The sequence below is a fragment of the Nerophis lumbriciformis genome, linkage group LG19 (assembly GCF_033978685.3).
Source record: "Nerophis lumbriciformis linkage group LG19, RoL_Nlum_v2.1, whole genome shotgun sequence".
NCBI lineage: Eukaryota > Metazoa > Chordata > Actinopteri > Syngnathiformes > Syngnathidae > Nerophis > Nerophis lumbriciformis.
This window is the reverse complement of record NC_084566.2, coordinates 23,181,079-23,203,454: the sequence shown is the minus strand read 5'-3', so window position 1 is coordinate 23,203,454 and position 22,376 is coordinate 23,181,079. Positions and strand designations below refer to the sequence as shown.

The window sequence follows — 22,376 nt, the reverse complement described above, 5'->3', positions numbered from 1 at the left end:
AAGCATTCGATGTTTTACGTAGTTAGTCTTCCCTCAACGGCCAGGTAATACAAAGCACACGCTACCTTTTTCATCACATCCACAGGAGCTCGCATTCTCATTGTCTCTCCTTCGACAAATGGACAAAGTTTTTCGCTAAGTAGAATCACAGCTGACCTGGACATTCCAAAGTTCTCTTGCCGTCTGAGAAGTTTTGTATCCCAAATAGCTGCAATCGATTTTTCTTAAGGTATTCGTGTGTGATTTCCACAAGCGTCTGTACATGTAGAAGAAGGAGAAACACGGGCATGTCTGGATGACTCGCCTTCATATTTCCGGTGGTTAGCTCCGGTTGTTATGAAACCACTTTATTATGAAGCTGGGTGTGGCGTGTTATTTCTGACGTCACTTCCTGTGTGGGTGTAGTCTTTCTGGCATCACTTCCTCCCCGAACTCACTTTGTAAACGATTAAAGAGTTCATAAAAAGCTAAGTGCCGGAGATTCAAGAAATACACGGCTGACTTACCCGTGTAAACATTTGTCCGAGGAGGGGAACCTTAAACAATGGTTTAGTGTGGCTGAAACGGGGCGTAGGCTAAATAATTATTCGTTTAAGGGGTTAAACGACTTAGTGTAGACATGGCCTAATACGCTTCTGCCTTGGAGACTTTGTAACTATGTAATATACAAATATAATTATTTGATACATGTTTATATGTGTTTGTGTTTTAGACTACAATACTGTTCAACGAGTGTCTGGCATGAGGGTATAGGGCTAGTGATGATAAACTACAACTTTCTCATCTCTCATCTCCTGAACAGCAACCTTGGATAATTTTTTTCCAGACAACAATTGGAGTATGTCAAGGATGTCTCTTCTCTCCAGTTCTTTTCAACATCTACTTGGAGAACATCATGCAAGAAACGTTGAATCACCACCACACCTTCATTTCTATCGGAGAAGGTCCTCTCTGCAATCTGCACTTCGCAGATGACCTGATAAGATGCAATGAAGAACTCCAAGACCTTACAACCAAGTTGGAAATGGCATCAGGAACTTATGGAATGGAAAAAGTTAAAGTTCCTTGTCAACATCTTCAGTAAACAACCAGCAACCGACACCATGCTAAAGGTCCAGAGAATTGAAGAAGTGGAAGCCTTTAGGTACTCGGGATGGCAGCTCTACAAGCGAAATTAGGACATGACTCGACCTGGCCTCGCCAGACTGAACGTGACCTGGAAGAGCAACTCCATCAGCCTCCATGTGAAGATCAAGGTGCACAGGTTCTTGGTGGTTTCCATCTTCCTCTACAGAGGTGAGAGCTGGACACTCACTGCTGACACTGAGAGACAATCCAGGCGTTTGAGCACAAGTGTTTCAAGAGGTTCCTATGTATTTCATACAAAGAGCACAAGACCAATGACTTCGCCAGGCAGCAAGTTGTCACTTACACAGGCAAGCAAGAGTCCTTACTTGCAACAGTCAGGCGCCGCAAGCTTGCCTGGTCTAGCCACATTTTCCATCACGACTCCTTGCCCAAGACCATCCTCCAAGGTAAAAAAATATTCATACTTTAACTCGCATGTGTCAAACTCAAGGCCCGGGGGCCAGATCTGGCCCGCCACATCATTTAATATGGCCAGCCAACACCTGGAAATAATATGCATCAATAAAGTACTTACTAAATGTATTCTTTCTTTCCATTTTGACAGAAAATAATACATTTATTGCATGCAATTGCATATATTTTGATTCAATAATATCTAATAATGTAAGAAACACTATATTATTCTACATTAAACATGTTTTTTCGTAAACTAAAAAAATTAATACTTATATATCTGCTTGATTTATGTATGAATCTGTAACAATAATGTTGGTAATGTTAAAAAATGTATGAATTTAGGTTGGAAAGTAGTCATCTCTGAACAATTTATTTTATTTGTAATTTTTTTTTGTTTTATTTGAAATAGGGACAGATACAGAAACATGGATATCTGAAACAGTCATCCAATGTATGCATCATAGTGTTTGTAGCCAAAGCTAATTTACAACACTTGTCCCCAACAACAAAAACAACACAGATCTAACATCATTAAAATAGGAAAATAAAAAGAATGAGGCAAAGAGGAGTCGATAATAATGATAATAGTAATAATACAGACAAAGCGCAAACTAGATAAAAGCCAATAATAATAATAATAATAATAATAATCACACAGACAAAGTGCAAACTAGATAAGAACCAATTAGTAAAAAATTAGTAAAAAGTAAACATGGGAACACGATTGTTGCTCAACAAGCCACAATTTTGTTTGTTTTTTGAAAGTGACAAGTGCAGGTATATTTTTCAAAGTGTCAGGTAGAGAGTTCCATAGTTAGTTTCATGTTTCCTAATAATGTAACAAATATATAATCATACATTAAACTTTTTTTCTAAAAAATTAAAATATCTGATAGACTTATATCGAAGCAAGTTATTCATTAAATTATACATTGTAAAAATGGTAATAGTTTTACGGTAAAAAAAAAAAAAATGGCTGCTACGTGACCAGAATTGTATCATATAAAAAAAAACAGTAGTACCATTTTTTTCTATTTAAAGTAATACACCGCAAAAACAACCACAATAAAGTTCATGATTAACACTGGCTGCTCTGTCGCCAGAATTTTACCGTAAAAAAACATGGTAGCCTTTTTCCATTTACAGCAATATACAGTAAAGACAAAAAACCCCCGATCGAATCGACGGTAAAATTCTGCCGACTGAGCTGCCAGTCTACAGATTTTTTTTTTACGGACTACGGCAGCCATAACTGCGATGTGGCCCTCGATGAAAAGGAGTTTGCCAGCCCTGCTCTAACTGTACCGGCACCATTTTAAAGAAAGGAAAGGCAAAGTGCTAAAAAAAAACAATGAACCTTGTTTATGTATAAAAAAACATCACTAATTACCGCACAGCCACACTAGCTGGCATCAGTCACACCTTAGACTTAGACTTAGACTTCCTTTTTATTGTCATTCAAATTTTAACTTTACAGTACAGATACGAACGAAAGTTCGTTACATAAGCTCATGGTAGTGCAGGATAAAAAAGCAATAAGGTGCATATATAAATAAATAAATAGGTTACTGTACAGATAAATATATTGCACTTTTTCACATGCGTCCACGTTTATGGATGTATGTTATATTGTCTTTATATTTATATTTATATATATATTATATTATACTGCTTTGCTTTAAAAAAAATCACAAGTGTTTCTGCACTGATTGCACAGTATTAATAATACATACTGTATTATCATGCAGGCTGTGTTTGATTGTTTTTAAGAAAAGCTTGAAGCTGCAAATGGACTCTGGACTGCACTTTGGACACCCCGACCTACGTCATGGACCTGGACCTGCACCATTTCGAAAAGGTACATAGAACCACCTCACAGTTCTATAAAAGTATATTGGAAATCAAAAAATGTCTGCAACTGTACCCCGATGAGCAACATCTAGTCCAACATGTTGCATTTGGAGGGAGGGTTTGTGCAGGGGGGCCAGGGGGGTGGTCTAGCAGCTGTGACAACACATTGCGGCTCTGACACTGGAACATGAGGCGGATGAGGTTCAACTGACAAATCCACAAATGAGGAATGAGCATCAGGTGGTGAGGAAGTACAGAGAGCGAGGTGCTAATTAACGGCCATAAACTCGATCAGAAAACAAATGTGGCCAAAAAGCCGTTCTGTGAAAGTTCCCGCGGTGAAAACCCTCTTATGGCTTCTCGCCGGGAGTGTGAGGACTCACACGGTGGCGGGCCGCGGCTCTAATTTCCTTATAAAAAGCCCCGTGGATCTTCACTCCTCCTCCTCTCAGCGACTACATGCTGGGCCCTGAAGTGCAAATCGGCGCTGGTGAACATAGCAGATGAGCTAAGGTCATTCTTGTCTCTCCAGCAGGCAAACAAAGGCTAACATTCCAAGTGAATGCCATTGCTGAAGCCGACAGCAACAGAAGGGAGAGGCAAGGAGACGCAGTGGAGATAATAGCCTCAGGCTGCGTGTGCGCGTGCGTGCATGTGTGTGTGTGTGTGTGTGTGTGCGTGTGTTCCGGGGGATTATCTGTAGGACTATAAAGTTGGGGTGAAGCAGGGTTAAAGGCCTGCTGTGGCCAGAAGGAACGGGGGCAGGGTCTGAAGCTTGAGGCGGACAAAAGGAGCATTTGGACAGATGAAGAAGTCATCATCATTAAGCCACTGGAAGTTTACTGTCCAGTTATAAAGCTCATTTCAAAATTAGGGATGAGAAGATGGGGATAGAGGTGCATGTGAAAGTCCTCCACGCTCGAGAAGGCCAGCGAGTCAGCATAGGAACAAGCGGCCTTTTGTGTTAATGTGGCCTGATCGGAGAGGCGACCTTGCCACACACTCTGGCCCCGGATGAGTTTAAGGGCGCGGCTTTTAACCTTAAACTGAATGTGAGCCACAGAGAGGAGTCGGCGCCGCTTAACGGCCGAGGCCAACAGACGTAAGGCCGAATAAAGCCACTTAAAAAAAGACGCAGCACGCCGTCGACTTCATGTAACAGAAAAGTACGGAGCCCCTAAAGGGACATGGATGTTTTGCGAGATCTCGCAATACTTTTGCGAGATCTCGTCAATGAGAGCATTTTCACACAGGTTATGTTAGATACATGAACACCTACCAAATTAATTGTGTCCAGTTCCCTGCAGGATTTTGCTGGCTTTTTAAAAAGGATTTTGCAGCCTAAAATGCCGAAACTTGCAGAAGCTTTTACAGAAATTTGCGGCAAAAGCTGCAATGTTTTGAGGCACCTTTTTTTTCTCGATAATATTGAATCAACTTGTGCTTATGAAGTTGTTATCAAAGTTTTAAGCATTCCTTGTAACCTTATTATCAAAAAGCCCAGGATTTCAACAAAAAATGGAGAAGTACAGAGCCCCTAAAGGGACATGGATGTTTTGCCAGATCTCGCAATACTTTTTGCGAGACCTTGCAATACTTTTTGCGAAATCTCGCAATAATTTTTGCAAGATCTCGCAAAAGTTTTTTTTCCTATGTGCATTTACTAGAAAGAAGATAATGAAGGTTATGGCAAGCAGAAAACAATTTTGTTTGTTTTAAGTATTTTTCATAAAATAAACGCATTGTGTTTTATCTGATTACTCCATTAACGGAACAAACTAATATTGATAGAATACTTAATTATTAAGACCTATATTAAACAATGTTTTTCGTATATAACTAATATATTCAGTCTAAGATAGGAATGTCTAAAGTGCCAGCAGTTATTTTTTTAATGACCTCAACCACATTCTAAAAATACTATACCTAAAAAAAATGTGTAATGTAACAAGAAAAAGTTGACACGAACAACATAAATCTGACATGAGGCTGTTTTTTTCTTTAAAAATATTCAGTACAGGCCAAAAGTTTGGACACAACTCATTCAATGGGTTTTCTTTATTTTCATGACTATTTACATTGTAGATTGTCACTGAAGGCATTAAAACTATGAATGAACACATGTGGAGTTATGTACTTAACAAAAAAAGGTGAAATAACTGAAAACATGTTTCATATTCTAGTTTTTTCAAAATAGTCACCCTTTGCTCTGATTACTGCTTTGCACACTCTTGGCATTCTCTCGATGAGCTTCAAGAGGTAGTCACCTGAAAGGGTTTTGACTGCACAGGTGTGCTTTATCAGGGTTGATAAATGGAAGTTCTTGCTTTATCAATGGGGTTGGGACCATTACTTGTGAATGAGAAGGTGTGTCCAAACTTTTGGCCTGTACTGTATATGTGGTACTGTTTTAAAAATGAAAAATATCTAAATGGCCCCCACATCCTTTGATTTTTCATTGAGTAGCCTTCAGTGGAAAACATTTGGACACCACTTATCCAAGACAACAACCTGATGGTAACTATTTATAACTGGACGTTAGTAAAAAATGTTTGTTGCTTGAAAATGTACTGTATCGTGTTAGTGATTTAAGTCACATTCCATCTAACCCTGCACCAAAATCTACCTGGCGTGAGGCCAGAGAGTCCTAGGTGGCTGACAGTGAGGGTCGGGTGGTGCTACACTTTACAACGCTGTTCATGACTGTGCAATAAAATGGAAGCCCTGTCAGTGAACCCAATCTGCATTTTACAACACTGACGGGTTGAACGCCAGTTCAGCTCGCTCCGGACAACAGAGACAGAGACACAGGACCCTAATGCCTTTATGGACTTATTCAGTGCGGCCATATTGAACTGAGTTCTATTTCATACAGTAAAGCTGTCAGGGGCCGTGGTCAATCAGCGGTCAATGGTAAAGGGCAAGATGGTGCTAGTGGAGAGCGAAAAGTCAATGAGAGCATTTTCACATAGGTTATGTTAGATACATGAACACCTACCAAATTAATTGTGTACAGTTTCCTGCAGGATTTCGCCGGCTTTTTTGAAAGGATTTTGCAGCCTAAAATGCAGAAATTCGCAGAAGCTTTTTCAGAAATTGGTGGCAAAAGCTGCAATGTTTTGAGGCACCTTTTTTTCGATAATATCGAATCAACTTGTGCTTTTGAAATTATCAAAGTTTTAAGCATTCCTTGTAACCCTATTATCAAAAAGCCCAGGATTTCAACAAAACATTTAAAAGTACAGAGCCCCTAAAGGGACATGGATGTTTGAAGTAAAACAGACACAGCGATGGTGAAACGGAAGTGAAACAGACACAGCGATGGAGGAGCGGCAGCATGCGGGAGCCTACCCATCATCTGTGCTCTGTTGTGGGACCAGAATACGATGTGATGTCTTTATATGTTAGGCCAATACTAAAATAGAAATCAATAAACTTCTCCCACGGATGATGGGTAAGCTCCTCCATCGCTTTTGTCTGTTTCACTTCCGGTTCACCATCGCTGTGTCTGTTTTACTTCCGGTTCACTGACATAGGAAAAAAACCTTTTGCGAGATCTCGCAACACATTGTTTTCCCTCCATGTCCCTTTAGGGGCTCCGTAGAAAATAAGTACTGTATTGATGTTTTACTCGTTTTTTTTTATCACACATACCTAAGAGTAGGTAGCAGTAAAAGCACATGCTCAAAGCTTCTTGTCAATTCACTGTACTGTTTAATTAATTATAACTAATAATAGTAATAATTAATTATAATTACAGAAACACCTGCAACTTGTGATGCTATGTCCACAAGTTCTAGAAATTCTCCATGTATGTTTTACGATCGAAAAGTGTTTGTCGATATTAAACATTCATTCATGTTTTAACACATTTACCCCTGCACATCAAAAGCATTTGTGAAATGTCGAGCATGATCTATAACTGTATTTTTTGTTGGTAAGTGAGAGACGATGAGAGATTGTCATAACACTTCAACATATCCGTCATGTAAATACCGCCTCTTTGCTAAGTCACCATTGCAAATGAGAACCTGCTCTTAATTGCCTCACCCTGTATATATAAAGGTTAAATAAATATATAAATACATGTAAACTAGGAAGTAAATGGGTAACACTTTAGTATGGGACACATATTCACCATTAATTAGATGCTTATTAAAGTAACAAAGATGGATGGACGCTAGGGGAACATATAAGGGTTAGAGTTAGGGTTAGGGTTACTAATAAGCAATAATTCTGAGGTTATTGAGGGAAGACTCTTAGTTAATGGCTTACTGGTTGTATAATAAGGCCATGCAGAATAAGGCATTAGTAAGTACTTAATAATGACTAATTAAGAGCCAATATGTTACTAATTTGCATGTTAATAAGCAACTAATTAATGGTGAATATGTGTTCCCCATACTAAAGTGTTACCAGTAAATGTTTATATACTACGTTACCCAGAAAGCTTAGCGCTGCAGACAGGAACAGGAAGTAGGTCTGACCTGCGGGAGAGGACAACAATTGCCATTGGAGCAATAAAGTGTTGATAGTTTGCTTTGTTTACACAATAAACAAACACAAGTTATGATTAGAGAGTTGACGTGCACGTTTGAGCGCCACTCAAATTGGAATGGCAAAAATGACGCTGATTGTCCAAAATGTGCAGGGGAGTTTCAGACATTTGACAAAGTTGCGAGGCCGCGGTGATTGATTGAATTTGTGCGAATCAGCACGCTCTTGACACAGCAAATTCCTGAAGTGACTGCTTGTAAATCTTGTTTTTTTTTTTTTTTTAGCAGTGATGCAAGTTTTTACTGAGACCGAATGCTAGCTTTGTGATGACGCTTGACCGGGCCTTGTCCCAGGCCATAAAGTGTTGTTGTTTGGACACTGGTATTTGTTAGAGGGTGTAAAAAGGAGAGCCGTGGATCACATCGAGTGTGCCAAGACTATCAAAACATTGGCCCTTATCAGATGACAGAGGGAGCTCACGCAGGGGTCAGGTTCCAATTTTAGGAGCAGCAGCAACACTCCTTACAATACAAGATGAGCTCGGTTAGAGAAAGTGATACTAATGGAAGGTTTAAGCCACTTCCTGTGGACGGAGAAAAAACGTTCTGTTGGTTCTTTTTGCAGAGAAGTACATTAAGGTTTAGTTCCTGTTAATAACTACTAAATTGCATGCAGAAAGGACTAAGTAACTGCTTTAGGTACACTTAATGGACAAGATTTGATACAGTGGGCCTGCGATGAGGTGGCGACTTGTCCAGTGTGTACCCCGCCTTCCACCCGAATACAGCTGGTATAGGCTCCAGCACCCCAACAAATTATTTTTCGAACACACGACCGCCATTACGAGGATGACTTGTTCACTTTCCATTTCTTGTATATTTCTATTACAACAAACTTGACAATGGAGAGAAAGAAGAGCAAAAGGAACTTTCGATTTGTAGGAACTTTTGTGCAGAGGAATGCTGATCAGTGGAACTATCTTGCAGTGTTTTTACTAAGCCGTACTGTTTAAACTATACGCTGTTAATGCTGTTTATTATTTTTTTACAAACTTCATTTTGGTACACGACGCTGCGAGAAGTGGACAGACTATTTTAAACATATTTACATTGGAATATAAAGTATTCAGCCTAACTCGAAGTAGCGACCTCAGCTGTAGTAGTTAGTGACACTCCATTTGTGTAGTTATTAGCCTCAACCCGAGTGAACAGAATGCTAATGCTAAATCCGATGTGTTCGTTTCGTGTCCGTGGCATAAACATTGACATCTATTATTAATATATTGTTATTAACATCTGAAATGGACCATAATGACTCACCTGACCCTCATGAATTTATCATTTACTGAGGGCACGACTTTCTGACTGTGAACATACTAGACAACATGTATTTTAGTAGTAAGTAAACAAACAAAGGCTCCTAATTAGTTTGCTGACGTATGCAGGAACATATTGTGTCATTTATCATTCTATTATTTTGTCAACATTCTTAAGGAAAATTAATAATGGTAGAAAATTAATTATCAATCTGCTTGTTCATTTATTGTTAATATCTGCTTTTAAAATGTAATAATCACTTATTCTTCTGTTGTTTGATACTTTACATTACCGTATTTTCCGCACCATAAGGCGCCCTGGGTTATAAGCCGCGCCTTCAATGAACGGCATATTTCAAAACTTTGTCCACCTATAAGCCGCCCCGTGTTGTAAGCCGCATCTAACTGCGCTAAAGGAATGTCAAAAAAACAGTCAGATATATAAAACCAGCGTTCTAACAACTCTGTTCACTCCCAAAATGTACGCAAATGTGCAATCACAAACATAGTAAAATTCAAAATAGTGCAGAGCAATAGCAACATAATGTTGCTCGAACGTTAATGTCACAACACACAAAATAAACATAACGCTCACTTTCTGAAGTTATTCTTCATTCATAAATCCCTCGAATTCTTCTCCTTCGTGTCCGAATTGAAAAGTTGGGCGAATGTGGGATCCAAAATGGCCGGCTCCGTCTCGTCGAAGTAATCGGAGTCAGTGTCGCTGTTGTCTAGCAGTTCTGTGAATCCTGCCTTCCGGAAAGCTCGGACCACAGTTGTGACCGAAATATCTGCCCAGGCATTTACGATCCACTGGCAGATGTTGGCGTCGTCTGGCGCTGTCTCCCTGTCTTAGTGAAGGTGATGTTGGCGTCGTCTGGCGCTGTCTCCCTGTCTTAGTGAAGGTGTGTTCGCCTTCTGTCATCCACTGTTCCCACGCAGTTAGCAGTCTAGCTTCGAATGCCCTGTTGACACCAATATGTAGCGGCTGGAGGTCTTTTGTCAATCCACCCGGAATGACGGCGAGTATTGAATTAAGCGCGTAAGCGTGTCTCTTAATGTGATGTTATGAGCTAGCAAATATAACAACTACACTACCCAGCATGCAACGATAGTGACGAGCATGCGCGGTAGCCCTGAGAAGCGTTGTATGCTGGGAGTTAGAATGTGGTTATGAGCACGCTGTGAGTAAACGTTGAGAACTCAGTTAACACGCCTCGTCTGCATTATTTATAATTAGACAGACAACACACTTAATAGGAGCCATTTTGGGGTCTTTACATAAACACACAAATGGAAATGAAACGTCACATATCCCAGCATGCACCGCGCGCTTCTTCTACGGGGAAAAAAGATGGCGGCTGTTTACCGTAGTTGCGAGACCGAAACTTTATGAAAATTAATATTAATATTAACCCATATATAAGGCGCACCGGATTATAAGGCGCACTGTCAGCTTTTGAGAAAATTTGTGGTTTTTAGGTGCGCCTTATAGTGCGGAAAATACGGTAGTTTAAGATGATACCACAAATTTGGGTATCAATCCGATACCAAGTAGTTACAGGATCATACATTGGTCATATACAAAGTCCTCATGTGTCCCGGGACATATTTCCTGAGTTTATAAACATAATATTCATTTTAAAAATACGAAAGAAGATGTTGTGATACCAACAAATATCGACGTAATCGTAGTAGTATTGACTAGATACGCTACTGTACTTGGTATCATTACAGTGGATATAAGGTGTCGATCCACCAATGGCGTTTGTTTACATTTTTGATTGCCGGTGAGCTATGGTGTGTAGTGAAGCATGTTTAGCTATTCTTCGTCCTGCAGTGATGATACTTGTAAGAAACGTACTTTATTTGTCGCCATGGAGACCAGGATTAGTGATTTAGAAGTCGCTAAAACACTGCCGACGGCGGATGGACCTTAGCCGCTAGCTAACTATCCATCCATCATTAGTTTTTAAGCCAAAATGTGTCCGTTCTCCCTTTTCTGTCTACACACGGTGTCTGCTTGTAAGTACTCCGTGAGTGTGTGCTACCGAACATAATCGTCTGCTCGTAAACCAGCAATGACACAACATGACTTTGACGCGGGCGCGGGGGGGGGACGGGGGGGGGACCGGTACGTTTCAGAGACGATATAGTACCGAAAATGATTCATTAGTGTCGCGGTACTATACTAATATCGGTATACCGTACAACCTTAGTATATGATTCATTTGTACTTCATTTACTAACATAATAGTAAAAGAAATATGACCTAATATTGTATGTTTATTTACGTGGTAGAAATATACTAAACCACTCAGCCATACGTCATCAGCCTGATTTGTATTAACTACCCTGAACTGTGAAATGCGGTGAAAACAAAAATCCCAAACTTCTAGAGGAACCTTTAGTTTCAGGAACAAATAGTTCCTGAACATTTAGTAGAAAAGGGTCTAATATAAACAAGTCAGGAGAGTCAGTTAAGTCTTTATGTCGCGGTTACTGGTTATCCCCTAAACTCCATGTGGCTCTGCTCATGCAGGGAAGAAAGAAGTGAGTGGTGTGGCTGTGGCGTCTTTCACAATGGGACCTTCTCCTTTCTTTTCACCCCGCCACCACCTTGATTCCATTTGAGTGACGTGACCACAAAGAGACCTCTCAGCCTCCCGACTAATGGGCCTCCTTCCCTTCCCTCAAAACTTCCTCACCGGGACGATCAGCTGGATCCATCATGTTCCCTCTTTCCGACCTCAGGCGGCAATGCTGCGTCAGCAGCATCCCCCCCTGCCAAAAACACCCCCTTTACATCCCTTCTTTTGACCACTACTACCAAACAACTGCCTGATTAATAAGAACCAGGTTGCCCTTGGTGACACTTAATTCCTGAGAGCCACAGTATCAGCAGGAATCTTTTTTGTCTTAACGGGACAATGGACATGGATCTGCATCTATTGTTGGTAGGTTTGACCCCGCCCCCACCCAAAACCTGGCTGACTGAGAAAAGTGACAGTAAATTTGAATGAATAGTCGAAGTCACCGTGCTGCAGACAGATGGAGGGTATGCGGGGGATGCTTCATTAGGAAACTCAGACTTAAGTCTCTTTGTATTCAACCTTTCACAGGCTTATAAATTCCACTTTCTCAAGCCTTACTCTGGTCACAGCATAATAATAACGCGGTAGAGGAATAATTAGCACCAACCATGCTTGAGAATGGATCTAAATGTCCAAATAATGGCATCTATAAAAACAGTGGGTGTCAGGCTTGGTCAAAAATAGGACTCAGATGCAGAGTAGGGAACAATACGGCAGGCTTTTATTTTGAATAATATTTTTCACCTCCTGAGTCAGGGCAATACAACATCGACTATAATCTGACAACTAGGCAAAATGGTTCCACAAAAAAGGAACCACCGAAAATCATCCAAAAAAATATCAAAAGCGAACTATTCTTAGCGCGGAATATAACTATGAAATGTATCAATATCAAAAAAGACAATGGGCTATAAAACTTCTTACTGTTTCTGATCTAGAAAAATAGTTAACAAAAAGTCACTCAGAAAATAGACAAAACAGAAGAACTGTAAGAATAAACTGAAACTCACCACTTCAGCTGCATAACTATAAACCAAATATCACTCTGCTTAGGAGGAGAAAAAGAAACTCAAAATACCACCAAGGGAATTCAGGAACGGGATACTCAGAAGCGAGACGAGTCAAGGCTTGCACATGATGCTTGAAATGCACGAACCAACGAGACAAAGGGAAGCGTGGGCTTATAAGACACATGGGGGTGGCGCAGTGGAAGAGTGGCCGTGCGCGACCCGAGGGTCCCTGGTTCAATCCCCACCTAGTACCAACCTCGTCATGTCCGTTGTGTCCTGAGCAAGACACTTCACCCTTGCTCCTGATGGGTGCTGGTTAGCGCCTTGCATGGCAGCTCCCTCCATCAGTGTGTGAATGTGTGTGTGAATGGGTAAATGTGGAAGTAGTGTCAAAGCGCTTTGAGTACCTTGAAGGTAGAAAAGCGCTATACAAGTACAACCCATTTATTTATCATTTAATGGGGAACAGGTGGAAACAATCAGGGATCAGGGATGACGTCAGACTGATGACACAAAAGGAAGGGCAAGTGACCAAAAATGAGAGGAGAGTTACTTTTCAAACTAAAACATGAAATTCACAAGACAAAAAAACCCAAGACAAGACATCCTTCACCGCTGTGTGACAGTGGGCAGGCACGATCAGCAACAATGGCAGACCACAGTGATGCTAAAACTTTTCAAAAACAGATGAGCTAATGAATAGTAAGATATTCAGATGTATTCAACATTTTTCATTTCATCCCTGTCCAGTGCAGGTCTCTGCATAATTTTTTCAAAAGCGAGGCTAGAAGTGGGTGGTGGGTTCATGGGACTTGGAATTCCTGAATGTACCCCTGCTTTTATGACAACTACTATGACACGGTATATGACCTAGCAAGTCACAAAACAATCCAAGTGCACTAAAATCATAAAAGTTCAAATAAAGTAAATGCAGCTGAGATAGGCTACAGCACCCCCCGCGACCCCAAAAAAGGAACAAGCGGTAGAAAATGGATGGATGGATAACTAAAGGTGCTGCTCACAGTTAAAATGTTCAAATCAAAAAATATAACAAGGACACCACCGGCTAGCTTATGTTACCATTAGCGTTTTAACGGAACATAAATTTTTCAAATTGTTTTTTTTTTCACAATTACTGATTATATTTATGGATGGAAAAATCGGTCGGCGGTATGAGAAATTTGTTTGGCGTTGATGCTTGTCACTCAATACTCCCACAATACTGGGAGAAGATGCAGATATAATTGTTTAGCACGCGCAATGGGATTATCAACGCTCATCACCGTTTTGCTAGCACTATTTTGATAGTTCCGCACGCGGCTACAGGGACAGTGGATTTTATTCTAACTCGTAAATAAACGTAAATAAAAGTCTGCTTACAGCGGAGCCAATGAGAGTTCCTGTATTTCGCCCATAAAATTCAATAAATAACTTTTCAAGACGCGCCAACAATACTCCATTTATATTTTGTGACTTGAATATTAACCAAGTATTGGTGATATTGTTTTTGTAAGCACTAAAGTGAAACGACGTGGTCGCATCGTGATGCGGGTGTGGTTCTCCCAAGGATGCAGACGGCTTCGGACACAGCTTGCAGGTAGGAAAATGATTTATTTTAAATATAAATCATATGATGAATAAACAAAAGACATGCACGTAGCACAAAAGGCAAAACAAAAGGACTAGCGTGGGAGCTAGCAGGAAAAAATAGCATAGCATGAAATCTAAGTAGTCGTTATCAGTTGTATGGGAACAAACTAGGAAGCCAGACCGAGTGAGGCCAGGGCAAAGACTAAATAGCCCTCTGACTAGTGCCCGGGCAACAGGTGAGCGTCCCGAACACTAACCAGAGGCAGGTGAATGTAATCAGTTGACATGGCAACTGAACACAAACAAAATCAAGGTGCTGAAAACATGTGACTCAAACATAAACAAACTATGATCCGGGCAGCGGATCGTAACAGTACCCCCCCCTTAAAGGACAGATTCCAGATGTCCCTTGACACGAAATAAAACTAGAACCCAAAAAACAAGAAACAGTTCAAGAGTCCAGGGAGGGTGGAGGGAGGATTTGGTGGTGGGTCGCCAGGCCACGTGTCCCCGAATCCACCGGGGAAGAGTCAGGTGGCGGCAGCGAGTGGAACGCCGCTGCCGCAGGCGAGGCGGGCGACCACGGAAAGGGCACATTCGTGGCTGCCGAGAAGGTGGGCGTGAGTGGCGCCAGAAGTTCAGCAGCCGCAGAGTTCTAAGTCTATGTCTCGGTTGTCGCTGCTGTTTGCGCCACAGGCGTCCATACAGAAACCTCAGAGAGCGCCGCTTGCGCAGCCAGACCACTCGAGGTCGCTGAGACGACGATGAGGGCGAGGAAGGTGGCGGCGTCCTGGAAAAGCCCACCGGAGACGAGGAGAGAGCAGACGTCGCCGTGGAAGCAGGAGGAGTCGTCGTCGCCGTGGAGGCAGGAGGAGACGTCGTCGCCGTGGAGGCAGGAGGAGACGTCGTCGCCGTGGAGGCAGGAGGAGACGTTGTCGCCGTGGAGGCAGGTGCAGGTTCTGGTACCAGCCGTGGAGCAGGTGCAGGTTCTGGTACCAGCCGTGGAGCCGGCGCTGGTGTGGGTACCAGCAGTGGAGCCGGCGCTGGTGTGGGTACCAGCCGTGGAGCCGGCGCTGGTGTGGGTACCAGCCGTGGAGCCGGCGCTGGTGTGGGAACCAGCCGTGGAGCCGGCGCTGGTGTGGGAACCAGCCGAGGAACTTGGCATGGTGGAGCTTGGCGTGGTGGAGGTACAGGAGACGAAGCTTGGCGTGTCAGCCGAGGTGCAGGAACAGGTGCTAGCCGAGGTGCAGCTGGAGGTGGCCTAGCTGGCGGTTGTGGCATAGCAGGCCAAAGGACTGGTGGCGGTGGCCGTGCAGGAGGTTGCGGCTTAGCACGCCGAAAGACTGGTGGCGGGGGCCGTGCAGGAGGTTGCGGTTTAGCACGCCGAAAGACTGGTGGCGGTGGCCGTGCAGGAGGTTGTGGCTTAGCACGCCGAAAAACTGGTGGCGGTGGCCGTGCAGGAGGTTGCGGCTTAGCACGCCGAAGTTGTGCCACCGCACTAGCACAGTTCCCAGTACTAGCCCCCCCCTCAAGACGCGGATACCAGACGCGGTCTTTGCGGTTTGGAACCGTCTTCAAGGGTGGGTGGGGGGAGGTAAGGAGGGGGGTATACTCCTCCTTTTTAAAATGTTCAAATTGACTGTTAGTCTTCCCAATATCATGGGACTGTAGGGACGACCAGGAGGGAGAAAACAGAGGAGTGGGCGGAGCAATAGTCACTGAGGGCGGAACCAAAGTCACTGGAGGTGGAGTCTGAAAATCAGAATGTGACTGACTAGACTTACACTTAATAAAAATGTCCTGATAATGTTTTATCTTGGAATAAAAGTCATTTGGAGGTGGCTGACTGAATGAAGCAGAAGATGGAAAAAAAAATTCTTGCTCAATGACGTCATCGGGAGTGGGCGGAGTTACCTCTTTGGGGGCGCCAATGAAATGACGTCATTGTTGATGCTGTCCATGTGACTGACAGCCCAATCGGAAAATTGTTTGGCGAAGTGGTCGATTGGGTTGCCAAACATCTGAGGAGGGGGAGCTTGAGCTGCATGTAGCTTGCTTCGGTCCGGGGGAGGAGTTTGCAGGAGCGGCGCATCTTGACGGCGAGGGGAAGACCTTCTGGCCGGCTTCCGTCTTCGCTGACGCGTCCCGTACTGCGGGGGTGTGGCGATGTCCTCGGGCCAAACGGAGTGGATTGGGACCAGCTTTCCGTTGGGACCCCATATCAGGTCCTGGCGCTCCGAGGGGGAATAGCAAAGAGTTTCCGCCTCCATCGCTCGCAACACCTCCCACGTACCTTCGTCGAACTCCTCGGTGGCCGCCGCGGGAGAATTATTTGCTGGCTTCCTACTGTAACGACGTGGTCGCATCGTGATGCGGGTGTGGTTCTCCCAAGGATGCAGACGGCTTCGGACACAGCTTGCAGGTAGGAAAATGATTTATTTTAAATATAAATCATATGATGAATAAACAAAAGACATGCACGTAGCACAAAAGGCAAAACAAAAGGACTAGCGTGGGAGCTAGCAGGAAAACATAGCATAGCATGAAATCTAAGTAGTCGTTATCAGTTGTATGGGAACAAACTAGGAAGCCAGACCGAGTGAGGCCAGGGCAAAGACTAAATAGCCCTCTGATTAGTGCCCGGGCAACAGGTGCGCGTCCCGAACACTAACCAGAGGCAGGTGAATGTAATCAGTTGACATGGCAACTGAACACAAACAAAATCAAGGTGCTGAAAACATGTGACTCAAACATAAACAAACTATGATCCGGGCAGCGGATCGTAACATAAAGCAGACAAACTATTTATAGCGTTGCCATGATCACAACCGTGTCTCCCTATGTTTACATTATGGAGTACTCTGATGCTTTCTCACTTCCTTGCCCCCTGTAAGTTTATTGTAGATCAGAAATCATGCATCTCACCTGGAGAGAAAAGGTCTGAGTAGATACTCCAACAAGTCAGTCCACTTTGACAGCCATTTAGGATCCGAAAATGGTCAGAAAGATACGAAAAGACGATTTGACTGCAAGAGTGATAGTTAAATCAGGCTCCTCCAAATCAAATTGTTGAGTAATCGACTATTCTAAGACACCACTACCCAAAACACCAGTTAGAAACACTCAAGTATGATTAAGGGCGAAACATTGGACTATTTTGTATTGCTTGTAGATGAGCTCCAATTTAAATCTAATTGAACATCTGTGGAAAGAGCTGGAACATATAGTCTGGAGGAGGGCACCCATCAAACCTGGAGCCAAAATACCTGTCGACAGGCGAAGAAGTCTCGTTGAGAATTACAGTTGGAGTAAATCTAATTGCTGTAAATGCAACAAAATGTTGTGTCACCCAATTTTAGGTAAAGGTATCATTGTTGTTGTTTTTTAAAGGCCTACTGAAACCCACTACTACCGACCACGCAGTCTGATAGTTTATATATCAATGATGAAATCTTAACATTGCAACACATGCCAATACGGCCGGGTTAGCTTACTAAAGTGCAATTTAAAATTTTGCGCGAAATATCCTGCTGAAAACATCTCGGTATGATGACGTCAGCGCGTGACGTCACGGATTGTAGAGGACATTTTGGGACAGCATGGTGGCCAGCTATTAAGTCGTCTGTTTTCATCGCAAAATTCCACCGTATTCTGGACATCTGTGTTGGTGAATCTTTTGCAATTTGTTCAATGAACAATGGAGACAGCAAAGAAGAAAGCTGTAGGTGGGAAGCGGTGTATTGCGGCCGACTGCAGCAACACAAACACAGCTGGTGTTTCATTGTTTACATTCCCGGAAGATGACAGTCAAGCTTTACCATTGGCCTGTGGAGAACTGGGACAACAGAGACTCTTACCAGGAGGACTTTGAGTTGGATGCGCAGACGCGGTACCGTGAGTACGCATGCAGCTGCGGCTTCCAAACATTTGATCGTTTGCCCGTACGTGCGTGCCGCTATGTGCATGTCACGTACGTAACTTTGGGGACTTTGGGGAAATATATGTGCTGTATGAACTTTGGGGAGGTGAACTGTACTTTGGGCTGTGGGATTGAGTATGTTGTGCAGGTGTTTGAGTTGTATTGGCGGGTTATATGGACGGGAGGGGGGAGGTGTTTGTTATGCGAGGTTAATTTGTGGCATATTAAATATAAGCCTGGTTGTGTTGTGGCTAACAGAGTATATATATGTCTTGTGTTTATTTACTGTTTTAGTCATTCCCAGCTGAATATCAGGTCCCACCCGCCTCTCACAGCATCTTCCCTATTTGAATCGCTCCCACTGCTCTCTAGTCCTTCACTCTCACTTTCCTCATCCACGAATATTTCATCCTCACTCAAATTAATGGGGAAATCGTTGCTTTCTCAGTCCGAATCGCTCTCGCTGCTGGTGGCCATGATTGTAAACAATGTGCAGATGTGAGGAGCTCCACAACCTGTGACGTCACGCTACTCGTCTGCTACTTCTGGTACAGGCAAGGCTTTTTTATCAGCGACCAAAAGTTGCGAACTTTATCGTCGATGTTCTCTACTAAATCCTTTCAGCAAAAATATGGCAATATCGCGAAATGATCAAGTATGACACATAGAATGGACCTGCTATCCCCGTTTAAATAAGAAAATCGCATTTCAGTAGGCCTTTAAGTTCTCTTGAACCACAATTTTATAAAAAGGGTCTGATTTCCGTTGGTTCATCTTTAGTAATTTTGTTTGCTGTAGTTTCACTTTTGTCTGTGCCTTGTAGGTGTTTCCTTCTTTGGCATACCAACAATTTCAATCACGTGTTTACTGTTTGGCTCATGCACAACTCATGCCAAACCAATCAGATCCATGCTCTCTTAATCATGTCCAACAGGTAGCTGCTTTCCTTCCATTAGATTTGTAGCAATAAAAAATGCTCGCACGTGGGTTTGAGTTCTATTGATCTTATCAGTTGAGTCAACAAACAGATCCTGGCTGGGATTAATACGAAATAATTTTACATGTTTCCTTTTGGCTGTGCTTGACCAGCAAATGCTCACCCAGGGAGGAGAATGAAATGAGAAAGAGAGAGAGATAATGACCTCCCCCCTGCCACAGCAGAACGCTGAGTCCTCGCAGCGGAGGCCTGGGTCTTGGTCACCGTAGCCTTGGACAACAGTCTGTGAGGGCCGATGGAAAAAGTCCATCAGACGAGCCTCTCCCACACAAAGCTTGGCAGCGTCGAAACGAGCTGACCTTGTCTTCCATTGAGAGAGAAAGCGGGAAAGTGAATTGTCCTGCTTAGGGACGCCAGATTTAACAGCAATCTACTGCATGTTGGCAAGAGTGACAAGGCTGCAACAAAGAGTGTTCCCAGCTGACTAAATATACGGCAATGGTTTTCCAACTCATAAAGTCATAACATGAAATAATAAGACCTTAAAACACGCTGACGATACCTTGGCTGTAGTAAAAAGGAGGACAGCCTATCGATTAATGATGGACCAGCATGCATCAGGGCGAACAATGGCGAGAAGTTGTGTTCATAGTGTGTGTCTGTGGGCAACAATTGCTGTTATAAATTATAGTCCTGATTTACTAAAGATTGGCATGTACTAAAACATGTGCTAACTTGATAGCGCATGCAAAGCTGATTTACTAAGCTTGTGCATTGAGGATTGCGTCTCTTAAATGCAGTGGCGGGAGGTGAGTTTCCCACCTCGGCCTTCAGTGATGTCCTACTTAGTCCGATCCGACTTCAATAAATACCTCTCAAAATAACATAATTTATGTCGCCACATGACCACAGTTTGTAAAATACTATACAAAAACACCCTTGCGCACTGCTGGGCATTGAATCAACTAAATTTGTCACTAGTGTACAAAAATAACTGTAAAAAACATATTGAATGAGGAAAAATATATTTAAACTCACAATACCGCTCGTAGTTGGTCGATAAGAGTGGAAGTGGCAGGCAAACCGTGATATCTGCCACCTAATCAACGTTTTGCTCTGCTACTTTGTTGCTTAAAAAAGTGAGTACCACTGATTTCTCCGCTGGCTGGGTGTGGCTCCGGTGCCACTTTCTGCTTTCGTAAATCACAACTTGTGATTGGATACCTGGGAGTGACAAGTGAGTATCCAATCACAGTCACGTTCAACATACTGTCAACAACTTGTGATCTGATTGGCTATCGCAACTGTCTGTTAATTGAATGTCCTCCGTTCGTTAAACTTCACAGCCGCCGCCAATGTTGGGTCGGAAGGCCTCCGGCAGAATTGATACAGCGCTGGCAACAAGCTAGCTGAATTCTGATTGGATAAAAGCTCTAACTTAAAAGAGCAACACTGGAGCCTATTATTATACTTTTGTGTATTTATGGAAAGTCAATTAAAAATAAAATTAACTGTTATTAATGAATGATCTTGATTTATGTTAGGCCAGCAGAGAAGGCCATGACGGCACACCACTGCTTAAATGAGAAAATTGGCTCACGCAATCCATTTAGTGTGTTTGACTTCATGTACTGTACAGTGTTAGGCGGTAGCTCGCTACAAATAGCTTAACTACATTTTCTAGTGGCGTGGCGGTAGTTACGCTACTTTTTGAATCACTAGTAATTCCCGTAGCTTAACTATTTTCACATCCATGTAAAGAGGTAGCTTACATCAAAGCTACAAGCTACAAAGAAGGAAAATGGACGGCAAATCCACAGAGGGACAAAAAAATACGGGGAAAATCCATGATGATTGGTTGGTTTAGGAATAATGACTTACAATTGGTTAAGGGTAGGTTGAAACATTACAGACTGGCCAATCAGAGGCAAAATAGGAAGCAAAATTGTAACAGACACACACACTCATACCGCATGACAACGAGGAAAGCTTTAAGCTGATGACTCAAAAAAATAATAGAAACATACTTAAAAATGGGTTTCCTTGGCCACATTTAGACACATTCATGCGCTTTAAGAAAACAATGCCCAAAACCTTAGTTTTTAATTGTTTACTCTGTAAACCAACTACCAAACAAATTAATAATGAGGGCTGCGAGAAGCTAATACACAAAGAACCCCATGTCTTCTAAGTTTGTATCATCATGGCTAGAAGAACACACATGCTAACGTTAGCTTACAATGCTGCGGAACCTTAGCAGTGTTCGTACTCTATAGTCCCCTTTTTTGCCGTAGGGGTCTGTTTTCTTTCCCCCTCGGTCTTTTCTCAAATGAATGGCCACGTTCTTCTCCAATATTGTTGTCTGTCGTCGCGTTAATGAGGTGAGTAGAGCGGGTACTGATAAATGGAAAAGCAATATTAGCAGAGCGTCCCTGGCAAAATTGGTACCCGAAGCAAAATTGTATTTTTGAGGCCCTCCTCATTACAACATTTTTTCACACTTTTTTATTTTTGGCATGCCAAAGTTGTGCCCCAGGAGGCGCTGGGGTGTTATGGTAGGGTAGGATATACCTTTTTTTGATGCATCTGGAATGATAAACATGAAAGAAAATGCATGTTGCAAGGGGTTTTTTCATAGCGATGTGGGGTTTCCTCTACATGTAAATTGATCGTAGCGCTGCGCCACAGCAAAATAAAAGCCGGCACACCTTAAAAACGAGGGTCTTTCACGTGAAAACAAATTTAGGTAATATATTGTATAAATTGATATATATAGCCTATTGTTTGCGCACTATTGACTAATGGTGCACCGAAAATTCAGCCACCGAAAAAAGCCTTTAATCATTGAAACAGCACTGGATGTTGTGAAGACGTAAGCAAGACGCTTGCGATTGTGTGGAGCGGAGGCAGCATGTCTGCGATGTGGATGTACTTGAACATGTACAAGATATACTCCCAGACAGCGATCTACAAAACGTGCAATGTGCGAATATTAGGAGGACAGTGGTGCTCTTTCAAGGAGAGTACAGCTGGAGCGGCAGCACAAAGCAAGTGTGGCGTCAAGCCCGCTGCAGCTCTCGCTATCCATCGCTGTCATCTCTAAACACGAGTACAGTCT

The 22,376-nt window shown here is 42.7% G+C and overlaps 2 protein-coding genes across 2 annotated transcripts in view; one reads left to right on the top strand and one right to left on the bottom strand.

The window, feature by feature from the left end:
* Positions 1–22,376, bottom strand: part of greb1l (GREB1 like retinoic acid receptor coactivator) — a 126,295-nt gene that overhangs the window by 63,167 nt on the left and 40,752 nt on the right. The window lies entirely within an intron of this gene.
* LOC133618966 (uncharacterized) lies at positions 892–15,695 on the top strand. The gene is made up of 3 exons (XM_061979824.2): positions 892–1,535; positions 3,316–3,403; positions 15,099–15,695. Exons 1-3 carry the CDS (start codon positions 1,182–1,184, stop codon positions 15,665–15,667), a joined length of 1,011 nt encoding a protein of 336 aa, XP_061835808.2. The 5' UTR covers positions 892–1,181; the 3' UTR covers positions 15,668–15,695.

Bases quoted from the DNA above. Each gene is read 5' to 3' on its own strand.
- LOC133618966 (XM_061979824.2), top strand. From the start codon at position 1,182: ATGACTCGACCTGGCCTCGCCAGACTGAACGTGACCTGGAAGAGCAAC. The intron at 1,536-3,315 runs GTAAAAAAATAT...ATTGTTTTTAAG, and splicing joins GCCCAAGACCATCCTCCAAG to AAAAGCTTGAAGCTGCAAAT. The intron at 3,404-15,098 runs GTACATAGAACC...TTTGCGCCACAG, and splicing joins ACCTGCACCATTTCGAAAAG to GCGTCCATACAGAAACCTCA.